The sequence below is a fragment of the Xenopus tropicalis genome, chromosome 5 (assembly GCF_000004195.4).
Source record: "Xenopus tropicalis strain Nigerian chromosome 5, UCB_Xtro_10.0, whole genome shotgun sequence".
In the NCBI taxonomy this organism is placed as follows: Eukaryota; Metazoa; Chordata; class Amphibia; order Anura; family Pipidae; genus Xenopus; species Xenopus tropicalis.
Genome location: NC_030681.2, coordinates 20,413,487 through 20,439,724, shown reverse-complemented (window position 1 = coordinate 20,439,724; position 26,238 = coordinate 20,413,487). Strand labels below are relative to the sequence as shown.

Here is a 26,238-nt window from a genome sequence, read left to right as displayed (position 1 = left end):
GCTTCTGTAAGAGACAGACTTTGTTGTGACTGATCTTTTCTGACGACCCCTAATCTTAGCTTCTCAGCAGCTGCCCGGAGCACACTGAGCAAAAGATGGCCTAGCAAGATCCAAGATGGCGACCTCCTCTTGTCAGTTTTGAAAGCCAAGATCATTACAGCTATAGGGCTGTTGAACCTCTCTGCTAGTGTAGCAGGGTCAGTGTATAAAATACAGCATTCACTTTAATCTTGGTTAAACAACGAAAGCCAAGCCACTGATTGCCTTTTATTAATAGGAGATGATGAGATTAAGAAAAAGTTTAGTTCTTTAATTTGCTACAGAACAACCTTCTGTCTATTTTCTGTGTATTTATATTTCACCATTTTATTGGTTTGATTATATTTTTATATTTCTAACACTTGTGGCGCTCGGTGGGAAATGATGCGTCAGCCGGCAGCCTGCGAGTGATTTCCTCTTTGTCTTAATAAAATAAAATAAAATAAAATAAAATATGGCCCAAACTAAGAGCATCATAAAATAGTTTTATATTTATTACAATTTTATATTCCTGGAGAGGCGCAGTTGACATTTTATTTTATGATTATAACAACCATGTGTGAAAATGTGATATCCCGTGTCATGTATTCTGAGCAAAGCAAGTATCCGATTGGCTCAGCGTGGGTCCATCCAGCCAGAGGGAGTCGGGGAAGGGATTCCCGGGAATCCTGACGTGTGAATGTTGCCTGTAGGGCACACGCAGTGATACTGTGGGAATTGTACCGAATGTTGCCCTGGAATGGAGCAGACTGACCTGGGAAAGTTCTGCTTGGAATAAATATGTCACTTTTCATGGCATCCTCAGCTGATCTGTCCTTTTGATATGGCGATTGTTTGAGGTTTGAACAAACATTTCAGTGAAAGATGCCGAGTTGTTTGGGATCAGGGATCACTGACTCTCCAAACATGGCAGGACTGCGTATCCCAGAACCCCCAGGGGAAATGATGTCAGATGTAGAACAGCACTAGGCAAAGGCTCCATGATTTATATATGGCTACGATGACTTTCTTTGTCCTCAGAATAAAACGTGCCCTACTAGTTGTACTAAATATATATCCACTGCCCTAATGCCGTCTGACTCCCATCATGTATAATCACTGTTTGACCATAACTTCCAGTGCATTCATATTATTACATGGACTGTATGTATGGACATGCCATGTGTCTTGCATAGACAGTGTGTGCTCCATGGGGGTCACTAAGGCTTATTTACTGCTTGGAACACAGGGTGCAAAGCGGTGGCATTTCTAGACCATGACCGTGCAACGCAAGCACTACCCGCCCATCCTGTTCCACAGCTGCCTGCCCCTCACACCTGCTTTCTCTATAATTACACCATTGGTGCAAAGTGCAATAAATGATCTGAATCTGCTGTGCTTTCTACTTTGCACCCTACCCTCTGCTATGGATGAATTGCTGCAAGTGTCTGTGCTCCATTTCAGAACACGGAGACCTGTAGCTGCCCCATGAATACAGTGCAACCTACATTCAGCAGAGCTGTATTTGTCCACCCAATCAGTGTACAGCCCTGAACTGTGCAACCGACAGGGACACCGCTTATCAGAAAATGTCCAGGCAAGTAAAGGTGTGTCTAGTCCCAACTGGGCCCCATTTTCAGTTTTCCAGTTTGGGTTAGGTGTGCCACGGCGCTACAGCAGAAAGGTCTGATTTCTTCTGCACATACTACATTGCCACCAGTTTAGAAAAAACACCTCTCCAAAGTGCAGACCCCTTATCTGAAGCAGTTGGCGGCCCTGCAGCATCTCATTCTAATAACACATGAGCAACAATGCCATTAAAGAGGCCCTAACTCCAGGGAATGGAAATGCTCTCGGTGCTGTTACCCGGAATGTTCTGCATGCACGTTCTGGATCATGATCCTTTTATTTAAATGTACCTGTTCTTTTTCTAGGGCATCTGGGGCCAAGCCATGAATATGTAGGAATGTGTATTATTTAAGGCTCAGAGCGGTTGGGGCTGTGTACAGACGGAAGATAGAAGACGGCGGAACAGATCAGACCTGATAGCTGAGAAACTGCCATAAAACATCTTCTTTACAGAAAACATTTTAACATCATTACAGCCTAAAGTTCATGGCACAGAGGGAATTGAACAATTCAATAGCAGAAATACAAACAAGAAAGGAACCCATCAATGGCAGGGTTTTGTGTGTGTGCTTATTTAATATTTGTAAATAATGTGCAAAACACTATAGAAGAAGACACTCCAAACCCAATAATTGTGAGTGCCCAACTTAAATATGATAGGGTTGGTATAACATGCACAACTGTGCCCTGTACTTTATATCCTAAATCTACATTAGTAATCAGCATTGAACTGACCCACTGGGGCACCAGGAGAAATCCCACTGAGCCCTGGCCCTAGAGGTGGTCTGTGTCAACAGCAGGGAGAGGAGGGGTGGTTGGTAACAAGAAGAGGTGGTCAGTCAAGTCGAAAAGAGGAGGAGGGGTGGTTGGTAACAAGTAGGGGTGGTCAGTCGGGTCGACAAGAGGAGGAGGGGTGGTTGGTAACAAGTAGGGGTGGTCAGTCGAGTCGACAAGAGGAGGAGGGGTGGTTGGTAACAAGTAGGGGTGGTCAGTCGAGTCGACAAGAGGAGGAGGGGTGGTTGGTAACAAGTAGGGGTGGTCAGTCGAGTCGACAAGAGGAGGAGGGATGGTTGGTAACAAGTAGGGGTGGTCAGTCGAGTCGACAAGAGGAGGAGGGGTGGTTGGTAACAAGTAGGGGTGGTCAGTCGAGTCGACAAGAGGAGGAGGGGTGGTTGGTAACAATGGTTGGTAACAAGTAGGGGTGGTCAGTCGAGTCGACAAGAGGAGGAGGGGTGGATGATACCCTGGAAGTCAGATCCTTTGATGAGCCCTTGGGTCTTTGGTCCAGTATTGTTCATCTGAACAGTTTTTTAGCCATTCAGTATCTGTGTCTGGTCTTGAAGGGTGTGAATTATTATTACACAAAGCATGAAGGTCATTCAACCTAGGGTTTGGGACTTCTACTGTGTCCACATTTCTATGTCATCCACCTCGTCCTAATGCGTGTATCATGGACAGAAGTATGGACGCCTACATGCCGCCCCCTCCCTCATTGCCACGCATAGGTTGGATTGGTCACAGGCAACTGAGCCCCAAAAGGGATTGCCTGGATGGAAGGGTGAAAAATACAAAAAATAAAAATAGTTGATTGTGTCTGTTTTTCCACCCTGCCTTCCATGTGGCAAATTAGTCATTTCAGTAACAGAACTAATTCATACTGACCAATCATGACTTTGCTGTGAAGGAGAGTTCTTATTGGTTTCTTTCAGCGACTACTGGGAGATATAATTACACAGAATACCAGGCCAATGTTTCTCAGTCATCACATCACCACAGTCACGTGATCTATCTATGATAACCCCTGTTTAATGTTGGGTTTTATGTCTTTATTCGTGTAAGCGCAAATAACCATGACATTCAGTAGCCAAAATACCTTTATTACAATTAAAATCCGGTACCCCCCTTACTGAATGACCCCCAATGAGTTTTAGTTGGGTTATCAAATTGGGAAACAACTTGAAAATAAACAAAATGCTATCTAGAATGGATTTTCTTTAAAATAAATGGATTTATTTATTTCTAAGCAAAACAAAACATCAACTTTGTTTTCCAGAAATCAAAATTTAGGGAAAATCATTGCATATATCATTATTCTCCATAGAGTAAACAGCAAGACGACCAGTGCGATCAGCACCAACAGAGCTACAACACCCACTCAAAATGGCAACCAGTACTGAGAGTTAGCTGCAACCTCACCGCTGTTTGTTTGTTTGTTTGTGCATACTGCAGAGCCCACTAATCTCAATGCATTTACATCAGTTCCATAATTAGTAATTCAGCATAGGACTTTGATGTCTGTTGCTGGTTTTAAAGGGAAACTCTAGCAAGTAAATTCTAGTGAGGACCAGTTTGGATCACGGCTTTGGGTAACATTAGGGTTATTAATAACCAGCTTAAATAGGGCATCCTATATAAATGTAGAACTGTGCTTAAAGCCTTGTATAAGATGTATTTATACATAACAAGAGCAAACACTCAAGTGTATATGGATATGGGATTTCCATGTGGTGCCTTCTGGCAATATACTTATAATGGTGTCTGTATCTGCATCAAACACAGAAAGGGGCATCAGGAGCTGTTGTTGTGCTTCAGGCACTGATACCAATGGTTAATTGCAGACACCATAACGAGTATAACCCAGTGTTTAACGACGGCTAGGTGGCAGCCACAGGACGTTACACCTATATGAAGTGGTGGCAACCTTAGGAAGAAAGCAATGTCCTTCCCTCCCCATTGGTTTTGTATATGGAAGTCAGAGAAGAAGAGGAGCCCAATCACTTACACCTAGACGCACCTCATCATCTTCCCCAAGCGACACTCTCTTTAGTTCTGTCCTTTTGGTGGGAGAGAATGCACAGTTGGACTGGTTTGGACTAAATCTGGTAGCTTTTAGAACATATAAAATAGATAATAGCCATTAAAAAGATTGATATGGGTCTAAAGGTGTCCATACACGTTAAGATCCACTCACGAGGTCGCCAAGAGAGAGGATTGTCTTACAGGTGGGCGATATCGGGTGAATTTAGGCTAATTCAGTCGTCTGGCCATGGGGCCAAATGATCGAATAAGAACGTCGTTAATAGGCACAGTTGGTTTGGGGGCTGCGTCCCCGATCTGACTACATTTTTTAACCTGCCCGATCGATATATGGCTGATTTCAGGCCAGATGTTGGTAGGGCAGGTCTGTCGTTTGTGCCCCTACACGGGCCGATAAGCTGCCAAATCGGTCTACGGGACCCATATCGGCAGTTACAATCGGCCCGCGTATGGGGACCTGATACAGCAGTACATGATACTAAGTGCAGTGCTGTTAAAAAAAACACCCCAAACAGCAAACATAATCATCACTTAACTATGTGTGATGTGTTTGTACATTTCGAGTGCTATCAAGCTATGTGACAGGGAAAGGCAAACTGACTTAGGACCCCGGAGCTTCTTTAGAAGACACATGTCATGCCATCGCCCTTAATCAGACTAGCACTGTTTATTCAGATTTAAACACAGAATAAACTACATTTGTTTTGCTGTCAACTGTCTAATGGTCTTGATCCCTGAGGATATTGTATCTATAACAAGGATTTGTTTATAAATTAAATCTCTAACTGCTGCGCGATTACATAGCAACAGGGACGATGCTGAGTGTGGCACGATATAAATAGAGTTTCATGTTAAATAATATGCAGGTTTCGTTAGCAACAGGCAGAGCAATGTGGGCAGGGGGGATACTAATATAACAATGATTGGCGGAGAGTCAGCCCTGACCTGGTTCGTTTCGCTCAGTTTGTGGCTTTAAAAACCAAGGTAATAACGAAATTCCCCTGAGTTACCAAAAAAGAAATAGTGGAATGTAGTGGAACTAGGCAGGTTAGTCTTAACATTGACCCATATTGTGAGAACAATGGAGAGCAGCGCTGTGTGGGTTCAGTTTTGTATATATATTTCACATATATCTGGTACCAAAGGTTTGAGGGAATGGGGGGCAAATATTACATTTATAACAAAGGGGCCCAGTTACTTCTAGTTACGCTAGTGCTGATTCTTTCTTGCAGCTAAAGAAACCCTTCTGCTAATTCACTTTATAAAAGCAGCCATGGCTAAAGATAAAGATAAGTGGGCCCCAGGCAATGCTGGATATTGGGGGCCCCAAAGTTGTCCAATTTGGTATTTAAGAGGGTATTTATAATAATGTTAGCCTTGACTCAGCACCAAGTCTAATATCAACATAAATACCTGCCGTGACTCTCCCACTGTTTGATCATCTGGCAAACCCCCTGTGGTGGAGTTCTAGCTCATATCAAGCTTGAATACATATGAAATGTTGAAATGATCCAATCATCTGCACTCAATTGCAAGTGCCATGGCCAGCTTTCCTGTCTGTGTCTCTCTTCTTGAAGAGATATTGATCCCATTTTGAGTCATTTTCTAACTGACTGCAGAATATTCATTTTTCTGACACATGGATCCATTTGTTCTTCAGAATGCCAGTGTTCTGCTGCCTTTACAGCTGCACTTGTTCTGAATGTGGGAATGTGCCAGTGCATTGCCGGTGGGGCATTACAGAAGGGCTTGAGTGCCAGGATGTGCCCTGAGCAAAAAGGCGTCATCTGATCAATAAAGCACAGGGAGCAAAGGTTGCTATATTGCAGCCCATTAGTCAGTCTTTAGTAATTGGTCCACAGGCCCTAATGGTCATAGTAAATCAGAATAATCTCCTAATGACAAACCTGTAGTAACAAAGAAAGTACCAAGGGCAATCTACAGAATTACAGGCTATAAATGCACGTTAACATCAATCAACCTTCAACCTATAGCACAGCAGATAAACCCCAGCAATCTACTCCATGCAGGTACCTTCCTGATATGTTCATTTGTTGAGATCAGACGACAGAGTAATATATTGCCCTAAAGAACTACTCCCAGCTTGGAGAGTCTAAGGGCTCTGGCACACGGGGGAGATTAGTCGCCCGCGATAAAACTCCCTGTTCGCGGGCGACTAATCTCCCCGAGTTGCCTACCCCTGCCATCCCACCGGCGAACATGTAAGTTGCCGGCGGGATGGCAGACGCGGCGGCGCGATTTCAGGGAATCGCCGAAAAAGACTCGCGAGTCTTTTTCGGCGATTTGCGCGAAATTGCCCCGCCGCGTCTGCCATCCCGCCGGCGACTTACATGTTCGCCGGTGGGATGGCAGGGGTAGGCAACTCGGGGAGATTAGTCGCCCGCGAACAGGGAGTTTTATCGCGGGCGACTAATCTCCCCCGTGTGCCAGAGCCCTAAAGGTGCCCATACACGTTAAGATCCGCTCGGTTGGCGAGGTCGCCAAACGAGCGGATCTTCTCCCGGTATTCCCACCTATGGGTCTAATGATCAAATTATAAGGATGGCAATGGGGCGGTCGGTTCAGGGACCGCATCAAGGAGCCCCCGATCTGACTAAATCTTTTAACCTGCCCAATCGATATCTGCCCAATTTCAGGCCGGATATTGGTCGGGCAGGCCCGTCGGTAGTGCTCATACACGGGCCGATAAGCTGCCGAATCGGTTTAAGGGACTGATATTGGCAGCTACAATCGGCCCGTGTATGGGGACCTTAACACCAGATGCCCAGTTGAAACAGAGCAAATCCAACCATTTCCAACCTTATGATCTCTCCTTAGCATAACGTGCCAGGTAGACACGGCCATTTGTACACTCAGAAGAGCAGATTTAGGGACTAAGTTCAGCTGTTACCTTTCAGACTTGTGATAGTTGGGATATAAAGAAGATTTAACACTTCGGTACTAATTGCTCCAGGATTGTCTATGGTTATAACCCTATTTCCAACTTCATAATGAAAGGGAAAATGAAAGCTGTAAAGGGGCCCGACTTCCTGCCACCCCAAAAATCTCTGCTCCTGCCCCAGGGTGCTGGGGCCCCTGGGAACCATTGATAGGCCTAATAGTGTTGGGTTTATTTAATGTTTAAATGTTTTTTTTAGACTTAACTTATGGTGATTAAATGATGGAAAGACTTCATATCCTGAAAACCCCAGGCCCCAAGCATTCTGGATTATGCCAAATTGGAGAGGGGGTAATGCAAAGGCACCGCTGGGATGTCCAACCTCCAAATGTACAGTTGTAGCTCACCAACAGCTTGGAAGGCTCAATTTAATCTTCATCATGTTTATAAATACTTAAAGGGGTGGTTCAGCTTTAGTATGTTATAGAATGGGCACATTTAAGCAACTTTTCAACTGGTCTTCATTATTTATTTTTTTAAAGTTTTTGAACTATTTGCCTACTTCTCTTAACTCTTTGCAGCTTTCAAATGGGGGTCACTGACCCCGGCAGCCAATTGTTATTGTTATTTTTTATAACTTATGTTTCTATTCACTTTCCGATTCACATACCAGTCTCTCATTCAAACCACTCCATGGTTACTAAGGTCATTTGGACCATAGCAACCAGATAGCTGCTGAAACTCCGAAATGGAGAGCTGCTGAAATGATTAAAAAAAACTACAAATAATAAAAAATAAAGACCAATTGCAAATCGTCTTAGAATATCACTAGAACTGAATGTGAAGATACATTTTTCTCCATAAATTGACCCAGCATGTCCATTGACTCTCGGTGCTGGGCTCCAAGGCACAGGATCCCGCCTTGCATATAACAAGATTCTCCTTTCATTAAATATAAAAAAATAGATATATTTTCATACTGTTCTCATTTTTAAACAACTGCAAATATTAAAACCTACAAGACTGGAAGCCTTTATGAATCAGCTGAGTGACACAATATATACATATAGAATTCTGCAATGGAAACATCTATACGAGTGGTAGGCAGTTTGGAGGTACTGAACTCTATAGCTCCCTTGGTATAACAGTGAATGGGCAGATAGGACTGCTAGCTTCCAGGTCCAGCGCTGTTAGGAAACATTCCCCGGCTGCTTCGTGTTTCCCCTCCTCCTGCAGAACCTGTCCCAGCCCGTTCCAAGCCTCATGAGATGTACTTTGCATCCTCACTGCGTCCCGTAGAACCTTCTCCGCTAAACTCTTCCTCTCAAGTCTGGTCAGTACGAGCCCCTGCAAGAACAAATAAATGTCACCTTTATGATGGAATACGATCAGGTACAGAGGCAATAAGCAATTTCATTTTGGGCTGCAAATAAAACAATATGGCACAGTGCACAATACAGAGTTTGGCCCCATTTCAGCTGTTTGGAATGGTCAGGGCAGCCATTGGTGGGGTTCGGGGGTACAGTTGTACAACCCAATATTTCAGTATGTCCTGCGCTTAAGGGCAAATGCCCATACCTGAGGCACTCTTACCTTCCAATTTGTGCCTGTATGTTACCCAACCAATCAGATTGTAAGTAGTGATGGGCGAAATGTTTCGACAGGCATGGATTCGGAAAAATTCTCTGAGTGTGCAAAAATTGTCGCCCACGTCAAAAGAATAGTCGCACGTCAAAAAAGAATAGCCAAGGACGACGAAAGAATAGCCGCGGGCGACAAAAGAATAGTTGCAGGTCAAAAAAGGATAGCTGCGAGACAAAAGATTTTTTTTGATGCGTGTTTCGCGAATCTTTTGAAAGATTCGCAAATTTTTAGCGAAGCAAACCGGGACAGATTCTCTCATTAATTGTAAGCTCTACGGGGCAGGGACCTCCTTCCTACTGTGTCTCATACCTCATGGCACTTACTCCCTGTGTATTTATATATATTTATTGTATTTATTATAACACTTGTCCTCCCTGTGTGTAATTGTGTATATTGTAAGATTGTACAGCGCTGCGTACCCTTGTGGTGCTTTATAAATAAAGTTATACATACATATATACATACAAAGGGGCCCAGGATAATGTATGTAAGTGTCGAGTGGGTTATCTGATTCTGCCAGAAGAACCAAACTTATATATTTTTGATGTTTATTATCAATCTTTTGAATGCCATATTTGTAATTTGTGTAAGCAAACAATGGCTAAAGAGAGTTTAATGCACTAATGGTACTATAGATGTATGAGATACAGGATTATAGGTTCCAGAAATCCATAAGGTAGCTGGGGGTCCAGAAGAATAAAGGATACGTGTCTCCTGTTCTCTGAACTGGCTTAGCTAGGGAACTGTCATTGTCAATGCAATAATAATAATAACACCACAGCGTAATAGATGTTTAATAAATCTGCTCTACAGCCCATTAGGTTTAAGTTTGTGATATCAAAATAAAGTGTTTCCTGCACAAGGCTGTCATTTTTAATGCCCAGCGCCAAACAGCATGGTGGCGCTGATTCAGCCAGAAGAAATAAGCTAATTAATCAGCTAATGATCCATTTAATAGCTCATAATCAGAAGAGAAATAGTCCATTTACAAACAGATTTATGAAAATCGCTAATTTAGGTCTTCAAGTGGTCTTCCAAAGATCATGTAAGGCTTTGGTGCAGCACCAAAAACAGCATCACGGCAAACAGTGGGACCAATGTGCTTCTGATGGGTCAGAGCAATACTTTAATCAAATGGGTCCTACTGCATATGAGCCAGTGGCACAGGAGAACTATGGCCACTCTGGCAGTTGCTCCGTCCCTCCAGCACCCAGCAGGTATGTAGGGAGGAAGGGCGTATACTATGCACAAGGCATTCTGATTGGAGAAAATCTTTTGCATGGGAAATAAATGCCTATGAAAAGGTCTTCAATATAAGTATCGATCTATCAATGACTGAAAGTGAAATAAAGGGCTCAGAAAAGGAAATTTGAGTTCATTTACTGTTCTGTTCTGGGTTCTGTACTCTTTAATACAAATACGCCAGAGGATGATAAAATTAATAAATATTCCACAACTTCAGAGAAAAGGGCATAGCCATTAGAGATGTAACTGTTCGCCGGAGAACTAATTCGCACGAAAATCGGGTGTTCGCAAGTTCGCAATTTTGGGTTCGCCTTAGCTGGAGCCAAATTTTGACCTCTCACCCCAGAGCCAGCAGATACATGGCAGCCAATCAGGCAGCTCTCCCTCCTGGACCACCCCCGGACCACTCCCTTCCATATATAAACCGAAGCCCAGCAGCCATTTTACATTCTGCCTGTGTGTGCTTGATGAGTTAGCATAGGGAGAGAGCTGTGCAGGGGTTTGAGGGAGAGTTTAGGTAGCTTTGCTGACTAGTAATCTACTTTCTACTGCTCTGTATGTAGCTGCTGGGGACAGCTCTCCTGCTGATCTCATCTGCTGTAACCCAATACGTTACACATAGTAGTGACATAGCATTGCAATAAAATCACCTGAGCAATGTTTTTCCACCAGCAATAATATATTCCGTATCCAGTACTGCAGCGTTTTGTCTTTGCGTGTGAACCGGCTGTAACCTTTACACGGCTTGATTGGCATGTAGACGCCGGATGTTTTAAAGCAGTTTATTACACAAGTTTAGAAATGTAGTGTGATTTCTGCCCTTTACAGCACAAAACGCAACACTGTGTCAACAACGTATTTTTCAGATAAATTTTTGCCCTTGATCCCCCTCCTGCATGCCACTGTCCAGGTTGTGGCACCCTTTAAACAACTTTAAAATCAGTTTTCTGGCCAGAAATGGCTTTTCTAGGTTTTAAAGTTCGCCTTCCCATTGAAGTCTATGGGGTTCGCAAAGTTCGCAAAAGTTCGCACTTTTTGGCGGAAGTTCGCGAACGGGTTTTTTTGTGAGGTTCGCTACATCTCTAATAGCCATAACATGGTTACATCATTACATCTATTGGAGAAAAAAATGTGATATTTTAGTAGCTAACAACCCCCCCCCCCCACTCGCATACAGCAGCATTAGTTCCAGTTGGCTTTAAGTATTAAAACAAACAAAACACTGAGCTCGCTGTTGGATACAAGTTCCCCATGACAAAGCACTAAAATATAAAATACTTACAGAAAGCACCGAACCTTAACTCCTGAAGGGCTACACTAATGAAGGCAAGTTCTCTAGCTGAGCATGCTGGGAGCTGCAGTTGCATTGTCGTTTGTTTACCATTAAAGCCGGGGCTGAAGATGGAGAACATGGGGGACCCCTGGCAATGCTGAATAAATCAGGGATGTCCAATCTATGGTCTTCTGGTGGGGGAATGTTGGGTGTTAAGCGAAACAACAGCTGGATACCTACAGACTGTCCATTTGTTTGGTAATTTGTCCAATGTCCATCTATTTCCCAAACCATGGGCAAGGCAAGGAAACATGCTTATCCTGCCTACCCTAAAACATCAGCACAAGCATTCCAGTGTAATGTATTGTTTGGTTATTAGCCCTGACATACCCATGAGCGGCATCACTAGAGGCTGGGCATCTCCAAAGCAACTGGCTATAGCCATGTACCATGTCAGCAGTAGTGTCGGCCAATCAGAGCCTCATGCCTGCCCCTCATTCTATCCATCAGCAGCAGATACATGATGATTTATTAACTGGGTGTATTATAACTGGGTATTATTCCTTTATATATCAAATATGCCTAACCCAGTGCTTTGGTATTAGTTTCAACCACTGCCCTATTAGAACTTACAATCAAGTCCCTATCCCATTCATACACATATATCAGGAGCCAACTAACCTGTCTGCATATATTTGTGGGGGGAACTGTACCCCTTATGGAACCTATACTGTCACAGGGGTAACAAACTCCATGTAGATAGCAACCAGGTCAAGATCCCAGAGTTGCGTGGCAGTAGCACTCAGCCGCTGTGCCACCCACTGGTACTATCTGTGCCAAGTAAAAGTATACAGCAACCCCTTTAAAAAAGTGTCAGTGGTCTGCTTGAAATATTAGCAATCCTAGCAACTAGTCAGGTTGCATTGACCCACCTTTGGGCAACTCATAGGCAGTCCAGTCAGTGACCAAACCAAGAACTGTATCCTAAATTCTCTCTTTGGAATCTCATGGAAAACAGATTTGACTACAATCCAATGGGGTCTTATCATCACTTATTTATAATAACCAAGCTGGATCTATATTGGACTGACAGGCCCCAGAACGAGACAACACAAGAAGATTCCAAAATCCTATAGAACACTGCAACCAACAACATCTGTGGGGCCTCTTGTTGTCCCTTGATGCTGAGAATGAATGCCATTGATAGATTCCACTTAAGCATATAAATCATATGAAAAAGATGAATTTGGTTTGGGCAACCAATTTCTAAAGTAGTAGCACCACTATACAAACAACAAACACCCATAGTATGTGCCTCTGGGACACAAAGGGACACCTTCCCCATAACCGATAGTACTAGACCAGGGTGCCCCCCACTCTCCCTTATATTTGCCCTCTAGTAACAATTTGTAAGTAGGATTAGGACTATCCAGCTACATGAGCAATACCGACAATAAGAGAATTTCTACAGAGTAACATGGTACAAAGTAATGTTAAATTATCCAATAAAGAATGCATTTACATTTCAAAATATCTTATGTATTTATGAAAAAAACTCCCAAGAGATTCTAAATATATATATATATTTACAGTATAGACTGAATTATCGGCCACTGCAAAAAACATCTGGAAGCAGATAAAAACAAATGGTGCACTGAGAATATCTCTTGGCTGGGGAGAATGATATCAACATGATGAATGCTCTCCCAAGAATACTATCTTTTTAGAAGACTACATATAGCATTTCCACTGAGATATGTCAAAACCCTTCAAAATCAAATAAGCAAATCAGTAGAGGCTGGGAAACATCCCAGAATAGCTCTTAAAAATCCACCAACAGATTTAGAGGTCGGGAGGTCTGGGAGTCCCCAATACACAACAGTACAATACTGCAGGCTATTTAGGAGCAGCGGCCCAGGATGCCCAGACCAACTAGGCTTGAAAATGCATAGACCATGAATCAAGATTTATTTTAGATCAAGATATAGTGCAGCTGCTTTGGAATTTGCTTTTCAAGTAAAAATTGACCCCAGACCCCACAGATGATACCAACCACTAAATGAATGCTACAAAGTATGATCTAGCTTGACTCTCATCTCTCATTGAAACACTAAACTTCAACACCAAAGGAATCATTACCATCATTTTTTTTTAATAAAAAATCTCAGATCCATTGAAGAACTAGTAGAAAGGTTCCAAATGACTGGAGACAGGTATACTTACTGTCAAGCCATAAATCTACTCAGCAAAGCTAGCCAGATTACACAACCTAGCAGCCAACTAGGTTAATGGAGTATTTATATCAGTCAGAATGAAGAAGGTAGGAGGTCCTTCCAGACTGCTATAAATGATTACTTGTAGCCTCCTAAGACTAATATTTCCTATATATATTTAGTGGGAGAAAGGACTTCAAACCACTTGCACCACCAAACAATGGCAAGAAGCCTCAGTACAACAAAAGGAGCCACCAAATGCGCCTGCAGGAGGAAACTTCACGTAACTTCAGATTACCGAAGCGATGCGAAGGGTTTTCAACCATTAACTCCTATTGTTGCCGGTGGAAAGCCTTTTAGGAGCGGTTTGTTGCCTACGATAGTTACATAGTTACATAGTTACATAGGGTTGAAAAAAGACCTGTGTCCATCAAGTTCAACCCATCCAAGTAAACCCAGCACACCTAACCCACACGTACCAATCTATACACTCACATACATAAACTATAAATACAACCACTAGTACTAACTGTAGATATTAGTATCACAATAGCCTTGGATATTCTGATTGATCAAGAACTCATCCAGGCCCCTCTTATAGGCATTAACAGAATCTGCCATTACCACATCACTAGGAAGGGCATTCCCCAACCTCACTGCCCTCACCGTGAAAAACCACCTACGCTGCTTCAAATGGAAACTCCTTTCCTCTAATCTAAAGGGGTGACCTCTGGTGCGCTGATTGTTTTTATGGGAAAAAAGAACATCCCCCAACTGCCTATAATCCCCCCTAATGTACTTGTACAGAGTAATCATGTCCCCTCGCAAGCGCCTCTTTTCCAGAGAAAACAACCCCAACCTCGACAGTCTCACCTCATAGTTTAAATCTTCCATCCCCTTAACCAGTTTAGTTGCACGTCTCTGCACTCTCTCCAGCTCATTAATATCCTTCTTAAGGACTGGAGCCCAAAACTGCCCCCATACTCAAGGTGAGGCCTTACCAGGGACCTATAAAGGGGCAAAATTATGTTCTCATCCCTTGAGTCAATGCCCTTTTTTATACAAGACAGCACTTTATTTGCTTTAGTAGCCACAGAATGACACTGCCTGGCATTAGACAACTTGTTATCAACAAAAACCCCTAGATCCTTCTCCATTAAGGATGCCCCCAACACACTACCATTCAGTAGATAGTTTGCGTTTATATTATTTCTACCAAAGTGCATAACTTTGCACTTATCAACATTGAACCTCATTTTCCAGTTTGCTGCCCAGTTATCTAATTTTGTCAAATCGCTCTGCAAAGCGGCAGCATCCTGCATGGAACTTATAGTTTTGCACAATTTAGTGTCATCAGCAAAAATAGAAACAGTACTGTCTATGCCCACCTCCAGGTCATTAATAAACAAGTTAAAAAGCAAAGGACCAAGGACTGACCCCTGCGGTACTCCACTAACCACACTGGTCCAATTAGAAAATGTTCCATTTACAACCACTCTTTGTACTCTATCCTTCAGCCAGTTCTCTATCCAATTACAAATATTATGTTCTAGGCCAATATTCCTTAATTTGATCATTAACCTTCTGTGAGGTACTGTATCAAACGCTTTAGCAAAGTCCAAGTAGATGACATCAACTGCCATTCCAGCATCAAGGTTCCTACTCACCTCCTCATAAAAGGCAACTAAATTAGTCTGGCAAGATCTGTTACGCATAAAACCATGCTGGCACAAACTAATAGTATTGTCAAGTAGTATAGCAAAGACCTATCGCGGGTGACTCAACTGCTCTGTGGGTTCTTACTAGTGAAGAGCAAATCTGTCCCGTTTCGCTTCGCCACAAAATTTGCCAAAATTTGTCATTTGTCGCGCAATTTTTTTGTCACCCGCAGCTATTTTTTGTCGCCTGCATTTTTCATGTGACAAAAGAAATTTCATGCAACAAATTTTTCCGCTGCGAATCCATGCCTGGCAAAAAAATTTGCTCATCACTAGTTCTTACCCTTAAAATTATACAGAGAGCTGCTATCCTGATGGAGATAAGAAAAAGATTAGTATCTGTTTGATCTCTATGCTGAGGTGAAAGAAAATGAGTGTGGCCAACAAGGAACCCCTGTGTATTTGGTGGCTTTGCCCAATAGTACATGGATAGTACCCATGGATTGAGTTACTCACCCGCGATAGATCTCTGCTATTGTGGGTGAGTAACTGCTCTGAAAAGGTTTTCCACCGGCAACAACAGAAGTCGGCAGTGGAAAGTCCTTTGTATCGCTACGGTAGTCTGAGCTCGCGCAAAGTTCCCTCCTGCAGGCAATTTTGCGAGACTTTGGAAAACCAAGTGATGCAAAGGGCTTTCCACTTCTATTGTTGCTGGTGGAAAGCCTTTTCGCAACAGTTACTCGCCCATGGTAGCAGAGATCTTCTGTCGGTGAATAACTCACTCTGTGGGCTATTACCCTAAATGGACTGGCAAGTACTGACCTCCAAGAGTGTTTGAGTATGATAGCTGTATGTGCTCCCTTTTGATACAAAGCCAGACGTCTCATGATTTAGAGAGGCTGTCAAGTAAGACCCCAAGATACACATGATCCTTTTTACAAAAATCGAGATTATCACTTTTTTTTTCCTTTATGATGAAATTGTTACTAATGTACTGGATAAGCACAAACACAGATTACAGCCTTATTTATAAGGGCTGTGACAGACGGGGAGATTAATCGCCCGCAACAAATCTCCCTTGTCGCAGGCGACTAATCTCCCCGAAATGCCATCCCACCGGTGAGAATGTAAATCGCCGGTGGGATGGCATAAGCGGCGCAGCGATTTGCCGAAATTGCCGAAGTTGCCTTGAGAGGAAACTTCTGCGATTTCGGCACCGCGTATGCCATCCCAACGGCGATTTACATTCTAGCCGGTGGGATGGCATTTCAGGGAGATTAGTCGCCCGCGAAACAGCCCTGAAACACACATGGTACAAAAACAAGATTTGTCAATAATGACACAAAAAATTGGAATTTTGGGACACAGCAATGCACTATGAGGTAAAACATAGTGAACTGTGCAGTAAATGAGGCCCTACAGATTTTTCTTTAGCAGAGATTTGTCTAATAGGCAAAACTATTAAGCCAAAAACCACTTGACAGATGAATATTCTGGTCTGAAGTTGCCGATTAAATACAAGTTTTGGATTGACTGGCCATTCTCCTGCATCGTAGCCTAAATAGCCGAGTACGTCATCCTGAGGAAGAGTCACATGTGCCTGAAACCACATCCATGTTAGCGCTGTTAGTAACTCAATCCCAGGCAATTAGAGGTAGAATTACAAGGCACAAAGCATTTCAATATTATTTTACCCTTCTTACAGTACATTTCCTTTCGTTTATGATTCTGCTTAATTGCCAAACAAATGCTCATTAAGCTCTAGGCCCCTGAATGCAACATAAGCACTCACAATCCCATCAGAGGAACGGTATACGGTAACATTCCCAATGAAATCAAGCCGTGCATACAACACAAGGCAATGAAGACTAACTATAATGTGCTTCCTGTACCCCATCCAAGAGCAGCAAATAAAAAACAACTGAAAAGTTGCTAAGAATAAGTTGACCTATAGCCCAATTAAAAGTTCATTTAAAAGTGACCTTTGCCTTGTTATTCATTTCAAGACCCCAACCAAAAGGGCAAGATGACTAAAGAGAAGCAAAAGCACCTTAGTGTTTATTGACAGAGCATTTCTGTGCAAGGTCTGGTTGTGCTTTGCCAAAGGTGTTAGTGGGTGCATGAGTGTGCGGAAGAGGGGACACCAATGTGCTGCCCCCCGCATGCCTCTGTTTTGGAGTGTGGAGTCCTGCAGCAATCTCCAGAGCAGGGGGCAAAGTGTAAAGGTGCCCATACACCTTAAGATCCGCTCGCTTGGCGATGCCGCCAAGCGATGTCGCCAAGCGAGCGGATCTTCTCCCGATATCCCTCCACCTACGGGTGGGCGATATTGGGAGAATTCAGGCTAATTCGATCGTTTGGCCCTGGGTATAGGCAAAGTCGGTCCAGAGACCGCCTCAATGAGCCGATGCGGTCCCCAATCCGACTAGATTTTTTAACCTCCCCAATTTCAGGCCAGATATCGGTCGGGCAGCCCCGTCGGTAGTGCCCATACACGGGCCGATTAGCTAGAAGATGTATGGGGACCTTAAGAAACATGGTGGATTGCACCAGTATATTGTGCTTTGCTACCTGCCCGGCACATAATAACCGACCCATTTATCTTCCATGAACCTTAAAAATTGGACCTGATTACATGAATAGGTGAGTTGCTTTGCTAAGTGACATAAATAGAATTATTGGAACATGCAGGAAAAATCTTCTGAGGGCCCATATAAACTCCCCAAAGAAGTACCTCTATAAAAATTAATAAAATGGAGCATTTTTAGGGCTTATCTGGGTTCCCAACACTCCTGGGCCCTCTACCAGTGGCAGGGTCTGTATCGATCAATATTTGGCTGTAATTCGTTTATTTGATGTATACATCCTATTGTACAGCGCTACAGTATAACCTACAAACATAAGGTTTAAGGAAACCCATACAAGTAGGGTGTATTTTCCATGTTTTTTGCCAGCAACTTGGTCGATAGTCGATATGAAGTTATATGTTAGCGCTGGAGAAAAGGCCACATGGTATTACCGTCTGAAGCTGAAGGTATTCGCCATAAATGAACGCTTGTTTGACAAGAATTTCCCACGCAGTTGAGGTAGGTTTTATTCGCAGCTCGCTGTGGCTACTATAATCACAGGCACTCTAGATATCCCTAATACCTGTAATTTACATCACTTTGCCTCTAATTAAGTGCAGGCAGAAGGCAAGCGCTCCGAGCAAATGGAGAGGGGAATGTTTCAGCAGCAAAATGAAACTCAGTGCAAATGCGATCGATAGGAGGGTTTCATGGAGAAGAATTATGGCTGACGTGAATCCCCAAGAAACCGATTAACCCTAGGAAAACATGACTTGGGAACAGCAGTCTCGCAGTGAGAAGTACATATATAAAGTACATATATACAGTATGTATATATCGCTGATTGGCGTGTCATAACTCCACACCCCTTACGTCATAGGCCCACCCACAAAACATCACCTGCCCTGCCCCTGATATCATCGGCCCCATCCCCTGCCTTGAATCCCAAGCTACTTAAGGTGACTATTGTACCACTTGGAAATGTATGGAAAATTTCAGGTAAACGCTTTGTCGGAACAGAATAAAATATTATAATACAGGTATGGGACCTGTTATCCAGAATGCTCGGGATTCCGGATTTCCGTAATTTGGATCTCCATACCTTGTCTGCTATAAAATCAATAAAACCTTAATTAAACCCATTAATTAAACAAGATTGTTTTGCCTCCAAAAAAGATTAATTATATCTTAGTTGGGATCAAGTACAGGTACTGTTTTATTATTACAGAGAAAAGGGAATCATTTAACCATTAAATAAATCCAATAGGGCTGTTCTGCCCCAATAAGGGGTAATTATATCTTAGTTGGGATCAAGTACAGGTACTGTTTTATTATTACAGAGAAAAGGGAATCATTTAACCATTAAATAAACCCAATAGGGCTGTTCTGCCCCAATAAGGGGTAATTATATCTTAGTTGGGATCAAGTACAGGTACTGTTTTATTATTACAGAGAAAAGGGAATCATTTAACCATTAAATAAACCCAATAGGACTGTTCTGCCCCCAATAAGGGGTAATTATATCTTAGTTGGGATCAAGTACAGGTACTGTTTTATTATTACAGAGAAAAGGGAATCATTTAACCATTAAATAACCCCAATAGGGCTGTTCTGCCCCCAATAAGGGGTAATTATATCTTAGTTGGGATCAAGTACAGGTACTGTTTTATTATTACAGAGAAAAGGGAATCATTTAACCATTAAATAACCCCAATAGGGCTGTTCTGCCCCCAATAAGGGGTAATTATATCTTAGTTGGGATCAAGTACAGGTACTGTTTTATTATTACAGAGAAAAGGGAATCATTTAACCATTAAATAAACCCAATAGGGCTGTTCTGCCCCAATAAGGGGTAATTATATCTTAGTTGGGATCAAGTACAGGTACTGTTTTATTATTACAGAGAAAAGGGAATCATTTAACCATTAAATAACCCCAATAGGGCTGTTCTGCCCCCAATAAGGGGTAATTATATCTTAGTTGGGATCAAGTACAGGTACTGTTTTATTATTACAGAGAAAAGGGAATCATTTAACCATTAAATAACCCCAATAGGGCTGTTCTGCCCCCAATAAGGGGTAATTATATCTTAGTTGGGATCAAGTACAGGTACTGTTTTATTATTACAGAGAAAAGGGAATCATTTAACCATTAAATAAACCCAATAGGGCTGTTCTGCCCCCAATAAGGGGTAATTATATTTTAGTTGGGATCAAGTACAGGTACTGTTTTATTATTACAGAGAAAAGGGAATCATTTAACCATGAAATAAACCCAATAGGGCTGTTCTGCCCCCAATAAGGGGTAATTATATCTTAGTTGGGATCAAGTACAGGTACTGTTTTCTTATTACAGAGAAAAGGGGATCATTTAATCATTAAATAAACCCAATAGGGCTGTTCTGCCCCCAATAAGGGGCAATTATATCTTAGTTGGGATCAAGTACAGGTACTGTTTTCTTATTACAGAGAAAAGGGGATCATTTAATCATTAAATAAACCCAATAGGGCTGTTCTGCCCCAATAAGGGGTAATTATATCTTAGTTGGGATCAATTACAAGGTACTGTTTTATTATTAGAGAAAAAGGAAAGTCTATGTGAGATGGGCTTTCTGTAATTTAGAGCTTTCTGGATAATGGGTTTCTGGATAACAGATCCCATACCTGTAATATAATGATCTGAGAAAGCTCACCCATGAAGGCTGCAATTGTGGAACCCTAACAGAGCTGTTTGCACTTCATGGTGCCCCCAACCATCTGGGACTTACAGTTCCCGTGAGTGATGGGTTTAATGCCTCCTCCCCCTCCCGGCTGTGCCATATCTGCCGGCGATATAAGTTCTATTTATCTCTGCCACGCTAATATGACTTTTACACCCTGCCATCTGTCAGCAATTGTCTGTTTACATGACAGGACTCTATGTAATTACAGCCCTCCTAACTGTATCTCTTCTACATCAGTGCCTTTCATTTGTGCTCGCTGAACTACGTGTCCCCTTGTGATTAGAGGAATCATTTGATAAAACATTGGACAACATAATTACAACACGTCTGTGTATGCATAATCAGCCCGCTGGTAACGGGGGGAGATATCTGATATTTTATAGGCATTTTCACTTGATCAGTTGTCATGTAATGATATCTGCATTGTGAGCCCTCTAGTCTGGGCGGCCCTGTCCCAATGCCGTGCAGGTTATTTCCAACTATCTAACTCTAATTAACTGTAGGGATGGAACACAGTAAACGTCAGTGCAGATCTATCAGGGACGATTAAGAATAGTAAAACAGCCACTCCCTTCTCTGGGCTCTCACTAGGGAATTATAACACAACAGGAAAGCTATGTGAGTTATATGGAGGCTTGTGGTAACGCAGCCTGAGAGACAATACAATCTTATAGGAGAACTAAACACTAAAAATGAATATTGCCAGAAATGCTGTATTTTATATACTGAATTTACTGCACCAGCCTAAAGGTTCAGCATCTTTTTAGTACAGGTATAGGACCTGTTATCCAGAATGCTCGGGACCTGGGGGTTTCGAGATAAGGGATCTTGCCATAATTTGGATCTCCATACTTAAGTCTACTAAAAATCATTTAAATATTGAATAAACCCAATAGGCTTGTTTTGCCTCCAATAAGGATTAATTATTATTTTAATATTACAGAGAAAAGGGAATCATTTAACCATTAAATAAACCCAATAGGGCTGTTCTGCCCCCAATAAGGGGTAATTATATCTTAGTTGGGATCAAGTACAGGTACTGTTTTATTATTACAGAGAAAAGGGAATCATTTAACCATTATATAAACCCAATAGGGCTGTTCTGCCCCCAATAAGGGGTAATTATATCTTAGTTGGGATCAAGTACAGGTACTGTTTTATTATTACAGAGAAAAGGGAATCATTTAACCATTAAATAAACCCAATAGGGCTGTTCTGCCCCAATAAGGGGTAATTATATCTTAGTTGGGATCAAGTACAGGTACTGTTTTATTATTACAGAGAAAAGGGAATCATTTAACCATTAAATAAACCCAATAGGGCTGTTCTGCCCCAATAAGGGGTAATTATATCTTAGTTGGGATCAAGTACAGGTACTGTTTTATTATTACAGAGAAAAAGGAAGTAATTTTTAAAAATTAGAATTATTTGCTTATAATGGAGTCTTTGGTATTTGGCCTTTCCATAATTCGGAACTTTCTGGATAACAGGTTTCCAGATAAGGAATCCCATACCTGTAGTAATGATCCAAGTCTTTACAGTTGTGACAGGAGCTCCCCATCTTGGATTTTGCTAGATAAGTCTGTAGGGTGGGTAGGTGGGACAGAAACTAGCCTCTATATAAAAGGGAGTGATCTGCCGTAAATGAGGCCCAATGTCTATATAAATAATGGATAATAAAAACAACATAGAATTAGCTTGTTATTTCCAATAGCCACACAGTGAGTTGCTTTAATTTGCCAAACTAAGAGTAATACATTTATGTATCCTCCCATGTTACTACATTGTCTTTGCATCTTAGTGCTGTGCCCGTTTCATGGCTAATGATCAAAAACGCTTCGCTTTGCCTTCAACTAACCCCTACTCGCCCTAGAACTGGCACTTTCCTTCACCTTGATGGGGGCAACATTGTGGATGTCATTTCCAAGTCTAACTGGGGGCTCCACAAGAGCAAGAGACTTGTCCCTAGATACTTGCTATTCCCACGCTCCCTGCTGTTTGTATCTGCTCCATGGCAGGATGCTGCTAGGGATGTACAGAGCAAGTAACCTAGACAATCTCCTGCGTCTCCCGCGCCCGGGCACACCCCTCTGTCTGTTACGCTGGGGAGCCAAGTGTGGCAAACAGTCTATTTTAGAGCTCTGTGATGTCAGACAGGAGCAGAAAGAGACGAGAGCCAGGCGAGGAGTTATTAATGGGGATTGGCCAGATTTACTATATACATCTGCATCCCTGGCTGAGAGTCACAGGCTGCTGCTGAGAGTGATTTATAGTGTGAGCAAAGAACGTACAACATGTATATGTTAGTGAGAATGATTTTCCAATGATCCAATCACCCAGGGATGTGCCACCCAAGTGCCAGGCCTCCACCTACTGCTCCTCCTCTACATTATACTCCTTACTGTGCTAAAGGAATGTGCCACTTATTATAACCAAATCTTTATAATAAAGATGGACAACCTGTGACTCCACAGCACTGCCATTCTTTAGCTGCTAGGGCTTCTAGTTTAATTATTATATGAGCTACATGTGATCAGTGTCGGACTGGCCCACCAGGATACCAGGAAAACTCCCGGGGGGCCCAGGTGTCAGTGGGGCCTCCTGCTCACCCAGCCATTTGCATTATATGCCTATACAATAGTCTTTCTCGCTGCTATACAAGAAGAAATAAAAGAAATGGAAGGAAGGATAGATAATGATACGTATGGAAAGTGAATAAAGAAGGTGAGTGTAAAGAGAAGGAAAAATAGTTTGGAGAGCGGCCCATAGTATAAGGGTTTCTGGTGGGCCCCGGGCACCCCAGTCCAACACTGTATGTGACACATTTACTCATGACAAAGCAGGGCCTGGACCTAGGGGTTGGCAGAAGAAGCACGTGCTGAGGGCACAATGTTGCGTGTGGCTTACCCCTAGTCCCAGGGTGAGGGTGGCAACAAGGTGGCCGGCCTTGGACCAGCACTGTAATAAAGGTTGAAGCCTCATTCCTAAATATGTAAAGAAAGATTATGTTTGTGAGATTTATATATATATATGTTTTATCGCTTATTCAAGCTTTTACAGAATAAATATCAATCTTATTTTTCTATGTTTAAAAAGAAAAGCCTGTTTGTGGGGCCAACACACTGATAATGATAAACATTATGTAAGACCCTTAAGCACACTCTGGTAGATATTGCATTTATCATTTTTACAATAGCATCATGGCATTTATTTTATGATAGTTCAGGAGTGTGCCATTATTCTGATTTACTCTCTCTCAGTCTGATGAAAAGCATCTTCAGAGTTAAAATAAATACCCAGTGAAACTCTCCCATTGATACTGCAGTTAATTCCACTGGGAAAATCACAGAACCTGGGGGGAAGCGCAGCAATAACGTCAATACAGAGAACCTGCAGGGAGGGGATACAATAATGTAATCCTAACACTCTGGTCGTTCATATATGACACACTGTATATACTGTATATATACAGAAAAAGAGAATTTCATTTTAAATCCCACAGGATCACTCAATTTCCCAGGGTAACCTTAAAATAACTGCTTTAAGAAAGCACAATCATTTTCTATGGGGTATTAGTCCCCATATGCTATACCCATTGATGGAGTCAGGATTCAGTATTAGTCCCCGCTGCTGCTGCTCAGCTGCACTTTAGCAGTGGGTAGAGATGTAGCGAACTGTTCGCCGGTGAACTAATTCGCGCGAACATCGGGTGTTTGCAAGTCCGCAAATTCGCGAACTTTTGGCGATGTTCGCCATTTTGGGTTCGCCGCGTTTTTTTTTGTGCAGCGTTTTTTTGCCTCGGTTTTTTCCGCCGTGTGTATTCGCTTAGGTTTTTCGCCTTTGCGAATAGCTTGCGTTTTTTTTTTGGCGTTATTTTTTTGCGGTTTTTTTTTTCGTTTTTTTTGCGGTTTTTTTACAAAGTATTTTTCAGAGAAATTTTTGCCCTTGATCCCCCTCCTGCATGCCACTGTCCAGGTCGTGGCACCCTTTAAACAACTTTAAAATCAGTTTTCTGGCCAGAAATGGCTTTTCTAGGTTTTAAAGTTCGCCTTCCCATTGAAGTCTATGGGGTTCGCAAAGTTCACGAATATTCGCGAGTTTTGGCGAAAGTCCGTGAACGGGTTCGCGAACATTTTTGGCGATGTTCGCTACATCCCTACCCAGGGAAGGGGAGGGGGCCGTAGTGGTACAGGGAGCAATGTGGTTCTTACAGTGCTGGACAAGGATGGTAACAAAATAGCCTGTTGCTGACCATGATTATTAGCCTGACATGCCACAGTTAGGCATTAGGGGTTATTTTTACTTACAGATTTTTGAGTGCACATCTTGAATACCCCCCCCAGACACCCACAGGTGCACTGAACCCTAATATTCCTCTGCAGAGTTTCCAGATTTGTTGATTAGAGAGCAAATGGCCTGCAGAAATGGTGACGTTATCAGATCACCCCGTACGTCACTAAACACTGGGTGATAAACAATGAATGTGCAATGTAAACACATCCAAATGAGCAGAGAAAGTTTAACATTTCAGCTTTATGCAGGGTCAGACCCTATCCCTGCGGGTGAAGTTTTTACTGAATAAAAAAATTCCTATCCCTGCGGGCGCTCCCCAGCTGAGCTCCCTTCTCCGACTGAGTCTAACATAAGTATAATGTATGGAGAGGGTTGCGCGGGTGGCAGGGCCCATGGGGGTGTGGGCTGGGGCCCCCAAATCCAGGGGCGCTGCTACCATGAAGCGAGTTAAGAAATCCGCCTCAGGCAGCAGCGCCCCCAATGTTACCAGGGGCAGCAAAAAGGTGCTCTTGGTAATTTTAAGAGCTGAATTTCTGGGTTTTAAATTGGAAATTCAGCTCTGCTATTGTGCTCTTTACACTAGCGATGCGGCCCCCCCCGGACCCCCTCCAGCGCTGTAAAGGTAAGTGCAGGGGGCCGGGGCGGGGGGAGGGAGGTTTGCGGCATGGGAGGAGCCACCACGGGTGGCTCAGGGGCCAAAAACACCCCTGCCAACCACCCCCCCCAGTCCGACCCTGGCTTTGTGTATCCTGTCAGATAATTTTATTATCACAGGGTGCAGGAATTTACTATGGAGGGAATGTCCAGTCTAATGTAGTTTTAATGTTCAGAATTAGGCTTTATCAAGGACACTAACCTCTATATATAATAAAAGGCCCTAAGTTTGCCCAGGTGCACTAACCCATAACAACCAATAAGATGTTTGCTTTTACACAGGTGACCAGTAAATGTTTCTTGCTGATTGGCTTTAGGTTGCTACACCTGGGCAAACTTAGTGCCTTTTATTACATAACCCCCATAATGACAAATAAATATATTTGTGCTGGGCAAGGCACACACAGCTTCTTTGAAGTTACATTTAGAACTGCCGGCTTTGATATTTAAATGCATTGCGATAACTGTAAAATCCATTCTTTGCATTTCTCTCGCTCCCCTACCCTAATAGAGAGTGAGTGGGGTGCCGCAGCTGGCGGGCACGTGCCTCTCGGGGCTGCTATAAAGCGCAGTGCATGTGGTTTTTATGATGCAGAGAAGCTTTTT

At 42.7% G+C, this 26,238-nt stretch overlaps 1 protein-coding gene across 1 annotated transcript in view; it reads right to left on the bottom strand.

Moving 5' to 3' along the window:
- Window positions 1–8,311: 8,311 nt before the first annotated feature.
- Window positions 8,312–26,238, bottom strand: part of ttc7a (tetratricopeptide repeat domain 7A) — a 232,863-nt gene continuing 214,936 nt past the window's right edge. The window contains exon 20 of the mRNA XM_031902470.1: window positions 8,312–8,710. Within this exon, the coding sequence (XP_031758330.1) occupies window positions 8,489–8,710 (222 nt within the window). The 3' untranslated portion in view covers window positions 8,312–8,488. The remainder of the gene's footprint in view (window positions 8,711–26,238) is intronic.